Source organism: Puntigrus tetrazona, chromosome 14 (assembly GCF_018831695.1).
Source record: "Puntigrus tetrazona isolate hp1 chromosome 14, ASM1883169v1, whole genome shotgun sequence".
Taxonomy (NCBI): domain Eukaryota; kingdom Metazoa; phylum Chordata; class Actinopteri; order Cypriniformes; family Cyprinidae; genus Puntigrus; species Puntigrus tetrazona.
This window is the reverse complement of record NC_056712.1, coordinates 13,805,583-13,821,222: the sequence shown is the minus strand read 5'-3', so window position 1 is coordinate 13,821,222 and position 15,640 is coordinate 13,805,583. Positions and strand designations below refer to the sequence as shown.

Genomic DNA, 15,640 nt, shown 5'->3' with positions numbered 1-15,640 from the left:
CCAAAAAAACATATATATGATTTGAAGGACATGTAAACACTTTGGAAAAAATAATTTAAAAAATTTAGTACATAAAAATCAGTAGTAGCAAAAATCATATAGTAACATGCACCATATTAAAGGATCATCTCAGCTAACAAAAATGTTCGATGAACATTTTCCCAACATTTTATTTCAAGGTATAAAAATGTTAATTATGAATGTTCTGTGAACATTTGCAATGTCACATTTTTAAAAGTTGCAAAATCATTTCTGGAACGTTCAATTTTTCATTTTGCAAACATCCCAGGATCACTTTTGAATGCCCTTCTGAAACGAGTTTAAAAAACATTCAACATTTAAAAAAGAATTACAGATGTGCTAAATTTCTGAGAACATTAAAGACCAGATAACTTCAAACAAGCCTTCTGTTAACATCACTAGAAGAGCTGGAGAGAATCGGAGAAGTTCTGAGAACGTTCACTGTTGCAGATAGTGTGCCATGTAGAAGCATGTTAAAGCATGAGTAAAAATCTCTGAAAACCGTCATTATCAATGTTTTCCAAAATCTTGCAGTCCCAAATACTTACGAGAACAATGTATTTACTGAAGGATCAGATTTAACAGAGTTTATAACAACAGAAACGATTGTTGGTAGTTAAGCCTGCAAAACCATTTTAAAGGACTTGGACTTGTTGCATAAGTACTGGCACGAGTACCAGGTGGTACTGCCACCTCCAACTCAACTCTGACTTCTGCCAGCTCTTTGTACACCATTATGCTTTTAATGATGCTAATCGCTGTGCAATTAAACACTTGGAGGCTGCATTTGTAATGAGTGAGAGTTTCAGGTGCGATTAAACAGGAACGTTACACGAAATCGGAACTGAAAAGAGAGTGTTTTTGTTTGGAAAGAAACTGGAAGCGAATAACAAACGTCACGTGCTAAAGAAAGGGGAGGGGGTTGGGGGGTTGAATGGCCATTTGTGAGAGCTATCAAGACATTGTTTATAAAGTGCACCGCTGTCCTGTTGGTTTTCATTCACTGGACGCCACAGTCGCAGTTTATTACAGGAGCAACACATCACAGCTCTCTCCATGAAGCCAAACGAAAAAGCGAGGGAGGGAGAGACCTGTTTTTTATTGCCATGGTGATAAAATGACATATTCCCAACTGCTAGTCAATTCTACTGCATCTCTGTCAAGTGTTTTGTGCAGCTTGCTATGCTTTTAAATTACACCCAGTCAATATGTTTCTTTCTGTATAAACTTTATTTCTGTCTAGTTCTATGCTACAGGGAGATTGTAGTGTGCCAAGCAAAATACTGATTCTACTTTTGCATATGGGCATAGCTAAAGTAGTCAAATTATGATACTTTCGAGTTATAATGTTTGCACTGGGTAACTGATTACATGCCATGCTCAGAAATTAAAGGGACAGATCAATCAAAAAAATGGAACTTCAGCCATTATTTCACTTTAAACCTTCATGACTTCCCATGAGCTGAAATGTTTCCTAATTGATTAATTTGGAAAATTAATTAACTGTTATTAAGCTGAAATGAATTAACATTTAAATGTTTTGGGTTGCATAATAACATACCTAACAGTTTATTATTGTAAAGCTGATTAGAAACAATCTGTAATGTACTACAGGCGACTTTACGTTACTTTATACAACAGAAACATTTCGACTCACCATAAACATATCATAAATCCATGCAGTGTCAAACATTCAAGTCTTTTGAAGCAGAACAAAAACATATATATATATATATATATATATATATATATATATATATATATATATATATATATATATAATATATATGTATATACATGTATGCTTATGGTGCTTTCTGAAAAGATAAAAGATACCCATTTAATGCCTGTGGGAAAAAATGACCAAGACATTCACAATTTCTCTTTTTCTGTTGCACAGAAGAAACAAAATCATACAGAGTTTTAAAAAATTATTGCAAATTAAATCTTGGCTGAATTAAAGCAGACACAACATACCTAGACACACAGACACAGCTAAACTAAATTACACATTTTTTTTTACAATCATTTTTTATTATTATACCTCTGATATAATTCTCAATTTGATTACAACTCATTTGATTTTCAAGTAAATTGGTCCCAGTCCCATTTTTTGATGTGTATATCTACACTTGGCCCATTAAAGTGACAAACTAGGATCAGGACTTTATATTAATTGGCAGTTAAAGGGACAGTTAACACAAAAATAAAACAATAATTACTCACCTTCATGTTGTTCCAAACCTGTAAGGCCTTCCTTCATCTTTGTAATACAAATTAAGCAGTTTTGGATATAATCCGAGGGCTTTCTGATACTACCATAGACATGCAAGAGTTCTTAAATGTTCAAGGCCCGGAAGGAAACGTCAAAGTAGTCCATGTGACATTAGTGGGTTCAACTGGAATGTTATGAAGCAACAAGAATACTTTTTGGGCAAAAACAAATGTAAATAATAATTAAAAGCTTTATTTAGTATTTTCTTCTCTTATATCTCTGTTTTGAAGACACGTTCATGAGAGCACCATGATGCATGTGTATGCATTGGGTTATATGAATAAAGTTGTTATTTTGGGGGGTTTTTTTATCAAAAAAGTACTCTCGTAAAATTCTGATTGAACCACTGACGTCACATGGACTACTTTGACTATGTTTCTGGTACCTTTCTGGGCCTTGAACGTGGTAGAACCATTGCAGTCTATGGGAGGACCAGAAAGCTCTCAGATTAAATGCAAAACATCTTGATTTGCGATCCGAAGAATAACAGGTTTGGAATGACATGAGGCTTAGTAACTGTTAACAAAATGCAAAAATGGATATTTACTCTTCTTAAGGTTCGTTGTTACAAATTTTGTTTATTCAGAATTGGGCTTTAAATGTCTTCGATCCAGTTCAGTTTTGGAGACTTTCAGAGAAAGAGAAGCTTGACACACATAACAGGTTAACGGAAAGAGAACGTCTGAGAGTGAATGTTTGATATTTGACAGAATTGGTGTAAGGGACGTACCTGGAGCGTGGCAGGAACATGGACTCTTTGATGAAGACCGATCCAGAAAGCAGAATGTACCAACATGTGCCAATGTCATCCGGACTGTGAGAGACAGAAAGAGAAAGATGTCACACAGAATCAACAGGAAACAAAACATGCTTATTTCTAACATGTGGTCTGCTGTATGGTTAGAGTAGAAGATGCAGACACACACACAACATCGTTGCTTAATGTAAACACTCTGTCATCATTTTTGTCCTGTGATACACTCCTTTGTACAGACAAAAGACGACATAAAGAGATTCCCAGAGGAAAACAGCGGACGGAGCGATCAAACGGCCAAGTGTGCGAAACCCACACCATCTCTCTTCCTCTTGTAAGTGATGCCGGTTGAAATGTGACTGCTTGATTTATGTGTGTGTGTAGGAAATAACACACTGACACACAATCCCCCTTAACACTCCTTTTTTTTCAGGTCACAGAGCAGTCAGGAACGTTAGACATCTTCCGAGGCATGCTGGGTCGACGCCAGAGACGTCCTTCTAGCTCCCGGCGAGCCCCTGCTCCATGTCTGCCTCTCCAGTAAGTGTTAAAAGCAGAAATGTGAAAAAGAGGAGCAATCCAATGAGCGGCGGACATCTTGATCACTGAGTCAGAACAGCCGATACACACTCCAGTGAGATAACAGGCCCAAAGCAGTGCTGGGGTTTATGAGCTGATAGACACTCCTAACATGAAGCAAATAACCCAGCTATCACGCTACACCGCACACTTCATTATAGCACATTTTAATAGTACTTGATTTGCTATGTTTTGTCTGCACTGAGATTTTCTGTATATTTTCATCTTATCACACGATTCACTGGAACACTCGATTCTGGTTGGTCAATCATATAGAGCATGACAGTCGGGTTACAGACAGAAAAAGTCTATTTATTTCCCAAGTAGAAAACTATAATCGTGATCCTTTCACGTTGTTGGGTGTTTTGGTATGCGATTTTAACGGCAAATCTTGGATTCAATCTTTTCCCTGAGCATAAACTCGGCTTAATCGGAGGTTGTTATACCCCATGCGAGTCAGTGATTCGGTTTTAGTCCGGTATGATAACATTAATTCACTTTGCCAGGAAAAGAATCCTCCCTGGGTCATCCATGATTCCAGGGTTGGGCAGATGGCAGGTAGACGTCACAATATTGAGCCGGCATCCTGAAAATCTGCATAAAATCTACAGGCAAAATTATTTATTTTCTCTTGTAACACAAACAATCGAATCCAACAGTAAACAATACACGCAGCCCAACGTGATATTTAACAGAAAATAATAATAATAATTAGATACTAGCATAACCTGTGTATATTTATTTAGTAAAAAGGCCTAGCTGGTTCATTTAGCCATATACAGCCTACTTTTTCCATCTAATTATTCTCAGCATGCATTAATTTCATGTTGCTAAACGTGTCCCACTAAGGTTAAATTATGCCTATACGTCTTTGCCGTTTTTCTGTTTATGTGATAAGTGAAATTGTATGCACTGTAATGTAACAGGCAATCCTTAGAAATATACCCCTCTCCTCGATGTCCTCGTCCATCACCATGTTTCACTGTGGACATCTTCCGATGCCATTTTTGTAGACATCGCCCAACCCTACATGATTCTGCAAAAAATCTCCACCAATCAGAAACTCCCATTAAGCACAACAAATGACATAAAGGACTCAATCCTTTTAAATATATATATTTAAGATTTTTTTATTTATTTTATTTTATAAATGGATTTATTTTATATCATAAATAGATTTATATAAATCACATTTTTTTAATGTTATATATCATCTTGTAGCTGATTAGCGTGATTCGTATCAGTTTTTTTATATACAATTTTTAAAAAATTCACATGGGAAAAATACTTCCGGAACTAAGGCCACTTTGTTTCCTAATCTTCTTCCTCGTCCACAGCAACTCTGTATATATCGGAACGCTCATTTGGTAACCGAAACCGGCGTCTCTCGTATCACACCGCAGAGCTGCGCTTACGTTTCATACAAACGCAAGTACTGGCATCTTGTGTGTCTGTTATTGATTGCAGTAAAAATAACATCCAAGAACTTCAGGGTTAATATTTCTGTAGTACAGTTTCAGTATTTGTCTCGATGCTATGACGTTCGTTTTGCAGCCTACATAGTAACAGATCATTTCTTAGCCGAAAATGTACAATGATATACAGATAATGCTATAATTAGACCTCATTTCATTTCATTTATTTGTTGAGCAGCCAAATACCTTATACCTTATTTAATTAACATTATTTCACCCATTTAAAAGTCGATACAGACTTCCTCATCTAAGTAAAAAAAAAAAAAATCTTCTCCAAACTTCTGGATGTTTGCCCTTAAACAAAAATCCTACACAGTACACACACACACACACACACACACACACACACGCTACATAGTCTCTATAGGACTAATGAGGCAGCTCCTGACTGCTCTCAAACGCAGCACGAACGCTGCCTGCTTTTTTCGCTCTCTTTCTGCATCGCTCCCTTCATCATTGCCGCTTCTGCTCCCTCTTTTAATCGTTTTTTCCCGAGCGTGCGCAGACAAAAACGAAACACTCAATTATTAATCAGCAGAATGCAGAGAGAGAAGGAGAGAGCGGGAATGATGGAGGGTGAGAGACGGAGAGCGTGAGGATGTTCTGCACCATCAACAGAGCAGCGCTGACTGAACTGGGTCACTGAAACACTCTTCCAACGCTCATCAAATGCTCATCAAGCACACAGCAACAGCCTCCAGCCCCTCAGGAACGACTGGGGAGCAGAAACGAGAGCAGGAAGTCAGGCGAGGTTTGGAGGAATATGGACATGCATTCATCCTTGGGAGTTATTTATCTGCTAATCTGGGGTTAACCGAAAAAAAATAAAATTCTTGGTTAGACAAATATTAGGAAATATTTTTCACCTTTTATTAAAGTGTTGATCACTTGCAAATACATAACATGGTAAACAGCGCAAGGCCGTATTTTTTTCCAGGTACTGCTGAAAAGCTTATTAACTGTAGAAGCAGTTTTAATTTTAATTTTGGCATTTTTCAAAAAACATGATAAAGTTTATGAGATTGTGTTAACATAAAAAAAAGTGCAAAATACAAATAAATCAATGTTTAGTCTAAATTTTTTATTTATAATTGTTAACTTTGTCAGCTATAAAATATTAACTGCTAAAACGAATGAAACTAATATCGCTGTAGTAATTCCAGAAATATTTAATATTTATTAAATATTTAATTTTAAAAGTTTTACTTTTACGTATTTTGAACGTTTCACAATTGCAAAAACGACAAGAATTAAAAATAATCCTTAAATGCATTTAATTCAAGTCCCAAATGTGGTTCTGTGTTGATGTGCCTTCACTTCTGGTCTGGGCTGTGTGTTTGTGCCCAACGGCATCTCTGATGGGAGTCCCAGCAGGAGTACAGAAAGAGTGATGGGGAGAGGGAAACCTTCTCTATACCAGCTGGTGGCCATGACTGTACGAGAGAACCCTTCTGCTGAGCTGTTTCTCTCATTCTGTGTGTGTGATGTGTGTGTGTGTGATGTGTGTGTGTGTGTGTGTGTGCGTGAGTGCGTGTGAGATGCGCGTGTATGCCTCAGACCAGCGTAGAGAATGATGGATCACCCGTGCCACTACAGAGCAGCACTCCTGCATGCACACACTCACATACAGACACACTTTATGTGAATGTTGCCGAGTACTCAAAGTCAACAGCTATTCTTACACACATAAAAGGCTTTTATAGGGTTTTATTTCTATTGAGGCTGTTCAGTTCAGAGATGGCAGGATGACAGCAGCCTTACCAGAGTATGACAGCACAGATGAACCCAAAGTCATCTTACTATAAATCTCTCAGAGACAGTAAAGTTCTACAATAAGAAATATTGGCAACGCTATTAGTTGCATAATTAGCACTAATAAATTGCTAATAAGCACATATTAATGCCTTATTCTACACGAAGTGATTCTACAACCTTAATCTTATCTAATACCCAAACTTTATAAATACCTTCTGAAAAATTAATAAGCAGCAAATTAAGAATTTACTGAGGGAAAATTGGTAGTTAATACTTAACAAGTGTTACTTATTCTAAAGTGCTACCGAAATATTAGTAATATTAGCTAATATAAAATATATATACATACATACACACACCTTATTGACCACTCTCACATAAATCAGAGACAAATCTATATTAATTATCTACTAAATTGCATCTTCATTTAAGATGTGAATGTCTAATTCTTATCTAAGAGCATAATTAGCATGAACATGAAAAAAGTCCCCTGAGGTTTTCCGCTTGTTCAACAAATTTAAACACTGCTTAAAAATGATTTACAGAAAGCAGAAATCAACGTGCCTCAGTAACAACATTATGACTTTTATCACTAATATTTTTAGAAACCCCAGTGTGATATTATTGTCCTTCCAACCTGCTCAAAAATAAAGCATAAAAAGAGTGTCTTTATAGCTCTTCGTAAAGTGTGATGTTTGTGTATTTGGCACTGGCGGTTCAGAGGCTGTTGCGGTGGGAGTGGTTTGCTCCTGAGGGAAATCAGCAGCAGCACACACAAGTCTGAAGATTATTATTAGTGCCGGGCTTTAAAGCAGCGAGCTGTCTAATAAAAAAACAGTGGAGTGAGTCGCTGAGGAACAGCGTCAAGGCTGGTGTAGCAGACTCAGTGGAGTGTTAGTACTTAAATAGTCTGCCGCTGGGAGTTTTGAGAGTGTATGGATGAAAACAACCAACTAAAACTGAGAACTGACTCGCACAGTTATACAAATCCACAACTATTAGATGAACCAAAAATATAGGCATTTGCCTATTAGACAGGGCAGACGAACTAGCATTGCAAAAGAAAGTTTTTGTCATATCCAGCCTGCAGCCAATGAACAGCAGGTTGCCGTACGATGTCTGACTCCTGCTGTTTTCAAACAACTTGCTACATCCAATCAAATGGAGTCTTTAAAAGTAACAGCCAATCTGCATTTGTTTTGCTAAATTGTTGTCTAAACCGACACACAACCCCACATTCATGTCAATGTCAATGGTCATGAAACATGCCTGAATCAATGGTATTTTTGCCGTTTGTGCCAAATTTGCTGAAAAGAATTCAATTTCGCAATATTCACAATATAAATGAGAATTGATATGCAGCAGAGATTCAGGGAATAATGATTTAAATATCTGTGTTTTCTCACACATATGTCTTTTTAGAAAATGTAGAACAATTTAAAAAATGAAATAATAAAATATACATATATTAAAATTAAAGTACATTTAAGAAATAGATTTAAACATTTTAAACGTAAGTTTTAAAGGAAAACCTACTTTAAAAGTAAATAACTACTTTACTTTGGTATGCCAATCTCCATGGAACGCTAGGAAATATTACAGACTCAACTGACCCAAAAGTCACCTAATTTGACAGCAGTAATTAACAGCTCATGGCAGGAACTCCACCCTTACACAGGCACAAAAGACTAGATGCTATCAGAGACAATGAGTAAATGAGACATTCTCCTTTATGGACAAGGGGTAGTGACCCACGGAGGGAAGTGCGCACACTTCATCTTCCTCCAGGAGAAAAGAAAAATGGAGTGTGAAATTTGAGGGGAGTGTCTGGGTCCACCCAAGAGAATTATATATATATATATATATATATATATATATATATATATATATATATATATATATATATGTATGTGTGTGTGTGTGTGTGTGTGTGTGTGTGTGTGTGTGTGTGTGTTTGAGCATGTGTGTGTTGGGCTACAGGACCGAAAAAGCAAGAAGTGTTTGGCATCAGACAAAGCCAACATAAACTTCAAACAACGTCGAGAGGATACAAGCAAGGACTTTTTAAAAAACACACATGCCAGATGAAGGGCGAATCTAAAGTGGGTCAGTGTGTCTTAGATGTTGTAGATCAATAGCTGTGTGTGTGTATCACCCAGAAACCCTGTATTCCTCATAATGCCATTTTCAGCTACTAGGATACTCATTATAACACAACAGAAGGCTCATGCGTCGCTGAATATAACACTTTTGCTTCAGCGAGTTCACATCTCACCTTTGTAATTTGATAAGTCTTCTCAAAAGCGGGCTATATTTATCATCGCTTCTGGAGTGGCACGATCTTTGAAGATTATTTGTGGTTATGCATTGCACATCCTATAAAGCCTTAGAGAAGCATAATGGCTTAAAACAAAAGGAAATTGGATGGAAAGCATGGTTGTTACTCACTAATAGAGCACTTCGTTGGCTTCATGTCTTTCATAGCGGACGGTTTCACACATTATCCTAAAAAAAAAGAGGACAAGAGAGAGAGAGAGAGAGAGAGAAGAGATAAATCAGTGACATATCCAAACTTAATGGTTCCAAAAGAAGCAATGAACCCCATATTTTTGTCTGTGATTATGAAATATCATGTTGTGAAACTAAAATGGATTTCAGGACCAAAAGTCTTGTGGATATTCAGGTCTGGTTGGCATTGTGTTAAAAGGAAAAACAGTACAGGCTGCCTGTTGTTAAAAACAGCAAGGACAGAACCGAACTCTGTTTGTGCATGACATATTTCAGTGTTGGTTTACGCCAGAAGTGCTGTTTAAGCAAACTCGGATGTATCGCCACAGAACAAAACATTCCAAAAGGACAAAAACATTCTTCAAAAGACATTCCCTAAAGTTCAGCTCGGTTGGGGGAGGCAGAAAGTCAACCGAGTCCGTCTGACGCATTCCTGAAGACGTGTACGGACCACTGAAGGGGATTTGGAGGGGTCAGGTAGGGTTTGGAATGTTCTTGAACACTGTGGTCAAGTAGCAAAGTATTTCCCCCCGATATTCATGTCCACATGTGTATAAACATAATAACAAAGCCCTTGAGAAGGCCATTTTAAGGTCGATTTTAGAGTGCTTAAGCCATTAATAATCTGAATGTCTCATTGGAACTTTAATTGCTCACCCTCGTGTTGCTCCAAATCCGTGGGATTTTATTGATTATGATAATTAGACAATATTTTGCTACGCGTGTTATTGTGCCGGTATCTTAAGGACTGTGGTGGATAACAAAATTCAAAGTTGCATTGCAATGGATTCAGACACATTCACAATTATTTAAAAAAAAAAAAAAAAAAAAAAACACAGTTTAAATGTGAAACTAAACCTGCATGTAGGTGGCAGCAAGTAAGGCATTGTGATCGAACCGAATCATTTGAACGGTCGATTCAATTCAGGAGCGAAACACTGTCACGTTGCTCAGAGACGCATAACAGCGCTGTGGCTATGTTTGGAATTATTTTTGTTGTCGAAACAGCAAAAACATGGTGTCTAAAATGTAAGTCTCCAATAAACCTCTTGTTTACTGAACTGATGAAAAAAAAAAAAAAATCAATATCACATTTGCAATCATGGTAATCACAGCACTGTTTTTATGAACTACATGAAGTGGTATATACTGTACATTTTCAGCACCCGTGTCTTGAATTTGTGATCACTCTGTGAAAGAATGCACTCTAAATGAGCACCACTCTAGACTTCACTTAATATGTGCGCTATATGTTTTAAATGCTTTTTTTCCAAAATACTCAATGTTAAATCATACATAATTAAAATAACTATTATGATATTATCATAGACTATATATATATTGCATATACCTAGGTCGTTCTTTCATCTAAAGAGCACAAATTAAGATATTTTTTATTAAATTTAAGAGCATTCTTACCACTACAGTCATATACTATTTTAACAACGTCCTTACGACCTTTCTGGATCTTGTACGTGGTAACTGGGCTTGGATTTCATCAAAAATATCTTTGTGTTCTGATGATCTAAAGGTCGTTTGGGTTTGAAATGACATGAAGGTAAGTAATTAATGACAGAATTTAAATTTGGGGTGAAATATCCCTTTAACTTGCGCAAAAAACCTGAGAAATTATTGACACTAGTGGATAAAAACTACTAATAAAAACTAGAAATAGCAGTTTGAAATTATTATAAAAAATGGCTCACAAATCCTTATACACACACACACACACATATATATATATATATATATATATATATATATATACACATACATATATATATATATATAATATATATATATATATATACATATAATATATACACATATATATATATATATATATATATATATATATATATATATATATATATATATATATATATATACAAAACTCACAAAACTGATATTAAAAAGTAAAAAATAATCATTCAAATTACAAAACAGCAAATATATTTACTTTTGTGTGTTTTGTAATAAAATAATGAATCAACCCAAACGCTGCAAAACGCATCTGTATGCATAAGCCACCATCCACCACCTGCTTGACCTCAAAAACATTTGTGCATTTTTTCCATCCATTTATCAAATTTTTCCTCCAGTTTTACCTCAGCTGGTGTTCCCGAAGATTGGACAGCGCCTCCATTCCATGCAAGTAGGAATAAACGATCTCCAGGTCCTGCAGGTAAGAAGAGAAAGAACGAGAAAAGATCAAAGTCTATTCATCTGTAAAAGCACGCGCTCTCCCAGAATTCTCAGCAAAGGACGAGAAGTCATTTATATCAGAGTGCTACAGAAAATGGCACAGCTGAAACACAGTTACAGAACGAAAATGAAATTTCTCTTTAAAAATTCAGGAGACCAGACACATTAAAATGCCATTTTAATACAGCAGACAATAATATTATAAAAAAAAGTACATGTTGGTAATAAGAAAAGAAATACACTATATATTCTGATTTACCAATAACCCTATTTATGATTAAAGCAATTAAAAGCTACATCTGGCCTTACAATACTTTCCATTACTCCTGCCAATTTCAAGTTTTTAGTATTAAATATCATTTATAAAAGTACACTGGAAACAAGCTTGGCAAGACACTAATAAACAAATAGTCCGAGGTCCCTAAACGCGTCCTTTCGCTTGAGCTATAAGTGGTTCTTCAGGCAAACCCATCACGGTGTCCGTCTATCTGAGGCTGAGCACACAGTGGGCCCTGTCCCTTTCCACATGCACAGGATCACTAACCCCAGAACTGGGCTGCCTTTGTGCTCACAAAGCATGCTGGGATAGCGAGGAGGACAAAAGAGGTTCTGTGCTCGCACACAGACACACTTGATTATGAACTGAGAGACCCTGTGCGACAAGGAACACAAATGCAAACACACAGCTCGCCAAACATTTGCCTTCTGATATAGTACAAGTTAAACCTCTGCCTGCTTGTTTTCCTATTAAGACCGCAGGATTACCTGATGAATAAGATCTGAAATTAAAGAAAGAGAAAACAAAGACTGGAATAGAACAGAATAGGTATTTTGGTCATTCGTTGGTAAATATGTTTAGACGCAGAACCAGACGAGACAAAAGTGAAGTATTGACTACAAGGAAAAACAACAAAGCATCTTAAATGCTGCGTTGTAGCCGCTGTGTTTGGAAGAGGGCGAGAGGCCCAAACTTTTACGCTCATGTAAAGGTTACAAAGGGCAAGGTCACGGGGACAGGAATCTAATGGTGACCTCCATCTTTTGCGGTGGCAAAAGAGGCAGAATAGAAAACTGCTTAAATTAGGTTTTGTCACCCCCTGCTGATTAAAGCGCTACACTGCATATATACATTTATCTGACCTGTGATGTGACATAGGAAATATGTACAATAAAAAAATATAAATGACAATGTATCTACAAATAGCATGAGAGAGGTTTATCTTCAGTGGTAAAGGTTATTTATTAGTTTGCATTTTTGCTGTCACAAAATAATAATAATTAACAGTATAAACTATATTCAAATACAGTAAAAACTATATTCAAATAAACCAAATAATAGAGTAAAAGGAATAATAGAAAATTGTGTATATTTAAAAATATCAAAATTAAAATAAATATATATATATATATATATATATATATATATATATATATATATATATATATATATATATATATATATATACACACACACACATATACACACACACAAATTATTATTGTATTATGTATATATACACTAGTATTATAATAGTGATATAAAGACATTTGGCTAAAAGTATCTTATTTAATCTATATATGCATTTAATAATTTATTACTAAATGAGTGCAAAGTAGAGATTATTGTAATTGGAGGTTTCTATTGAGTGCTGAGGCTGACCAGTTAGAAACGTAATAGCACATCTTGCCTCAACAAAGCCAAATCATTTCAGGCTTCATATCTGTAGCTCACGATAACTGTGGGCAAATTTTGCACATTAACTTTAATACTCAATGGTTTGTCCGAATCCATAACCCTAAATATGAGCTTCAGTACTAGTGATGCCTGCTTTAGCCAACACAAAAAGAACAATAAGATGGTGACAATGACAAAGGACCTTATGGCCAAGGTGCACTAGACAAATTCTCCACTAGGTGTCAGGCTGGTGTAAGATTTCAAAGATCTCTTTCTGCTCCTTTGTACACCTCTACTGGCTGGAATGAAGCTCTACCAGAACACTGTGGCTTTCTCCCCCCCCCACCCTCAAATATTACTAAATTCAACATGGAAAGAATGTGCAGAACCCCATTTCTTTAGTCCCAGTGTCCCCATGAGGAGTTTTCGCTCCTTTATTTTCTCTCTCTGCCAAGAGTTCATAATGAGACCACTACAAGTTTGCTCTAAATGCACAATGAGAAGGAAGGGTTTTGAACTAATATACTTGCGTGTGAAAAGATGATTGTAATGTCAAGGCATTTTTTGCTATTTTTCATCAGATGTATGCGTGAAAAAAATCTTTATTAAATGCTAAAATTAACAATTAAATTCAAACACTGAAAGAAAGAACAAATGTAACATAAGTTTAGCATTTTTTTCTCTTTTGTGCTCTGACATATTTATTTATTTATTTATTCATTTATTCTCTTTTTTTTATTTTTTAGTTGTGTTTTAAAGTTAACAAAAATGGCAGTAAAATGAATGGATAATGCAGATTTGATTTGTTATTATTTGTAGATTATGTATTAATTTTACAGTGCAGAACTTTAAAATCAATTAATAAACAATTATTCTAAATTAAAGTTCTAAAATTACAATATATATATATATATATAATATATAATATATATATATTTAAATATATATATATATGATGTAAATGATGATGTTGATCCATTTACCGATGTTGTTCAACTAAATTATGTAATAGTACATTAATAAAACTAAAAGCTAAAAAAAATTTATTATGGTGTTTAAGACTATCATCCTTCAGCATTATAGCAACCTTTAACAAAATATGAACGGTAGCATTATAAAAAGTGCTTGTGGTTATTGATTATACATGAACTGTTTTTGGTTCCATCAGATATAACAGTTATTCCTTTTATAGCATACTATTAAAGAAAAGTCGATCTTGGCATGGTGGAAGGAAACACCAAACCGTCTGAATCACTCACACATCGTGGGCCCTGTTTACACACACGAAGCAAAAGGGTGATCTGAGAATCTGGAGGAATTACCACTACAACAACCACCACCGCTTTTTTTTTTGTTTGGTTTAGTTTTTTTTTTCCACAAAAGGATGAGCCTCTGGCACAATTTTCCAACAGATGCCAGGTTCAGAGTTAAACGCCACAAGGTTTTTGCACACGGTTTGTCCTCTCTTTCAAAATTGTGACTATTTCCTCCCAGAGTGCATTGTGACAAAGGGACCATTGTGTTTTGTGATTGGTCAAACACAATATGTGAAGCCCAGGGCACTCAGCCCCTCGATGGTTACGCAACTCTCGTGGGAGTCAGCGGGTGCCACGGTAACAAGCTGAGAGACAAATACCGCTGGGACCAGGTAGAAAAGCGAGGATGAATCCGGTGAGTTATGCAAACAACATCAGCCTTGACTAAAACCTTCACAAAACTCAATGAACAAAGCCGTGCTCAGCCTGTGTTCTGCACACATCACAAAAGCAGCTCAGGTATAATGCAACAAATATGAGCAGAGGACCTTGGAAATGACAGCACAGACCAAATCTTTTACACATTTTCTTTTTTTAATACATTATTAAATGTATTATAAATGTGAAAAAGTATTTTTTTCTTTATTAATGCTAATCTATAGTGTACAGATTCAGAATACAAATATAAAATAATTAATAATATATTTTAATAATATAATGCAATAATTTAATAATAGTAATAGTAATAATATGAAATACATTTTTATTTTACTGAATTGCATTATAATAAAATGTAATACCCGTTGATATAGTCAAATATAATAAAATAAACGTAAGAATATCAGACTGAAAGGTTTTTCCACAGAAAACAAGTTTGAAACCACATGAATAAATAATGACACGCCAATAACAATTGATAGCAACGCTGCTCAAATAATTTCCATTTCTGGGTAAACTACTTTAATGTTGCAAGAGAAAATCTGGAGATCAGCAAAAGCAGCTCAAAGCAGCAAATAATAAGTCCCTGTAAAAATAGCATGCTTTTATTTTAACACAGTAATAATTTACCATCTGATGCCACTGTGCATTGCCAGCGCGCCACAGCTGTTTGTACACATCTTCTCTTATAGAATATGC

General features: G+C 35.6%; 1 protein-coding gene across 1 annotated transcript in view; it reads right to left on the bottom strand.

Moving 5' to 3' along the window:
* Positions 1–15,640, bottom strand: part of rapgef2b (Rap guanine nucleotide exchange factor 2b) — an 87,921-nt gene that overhangs the window by 50,528 nt on the left and 21,753 nt on the right. The window contains 3 exon segments of the mRNA XM_043257026.1: positions 3,027–3,110; positions 9,308–9,364; positions 11,476–11,546. Of these exon segments, the coding sequence (XP_043112961.1) occupies positions 3,027–3,110; positions 9,308–9,364; positions 11,476–11,546 (212 nt within the window).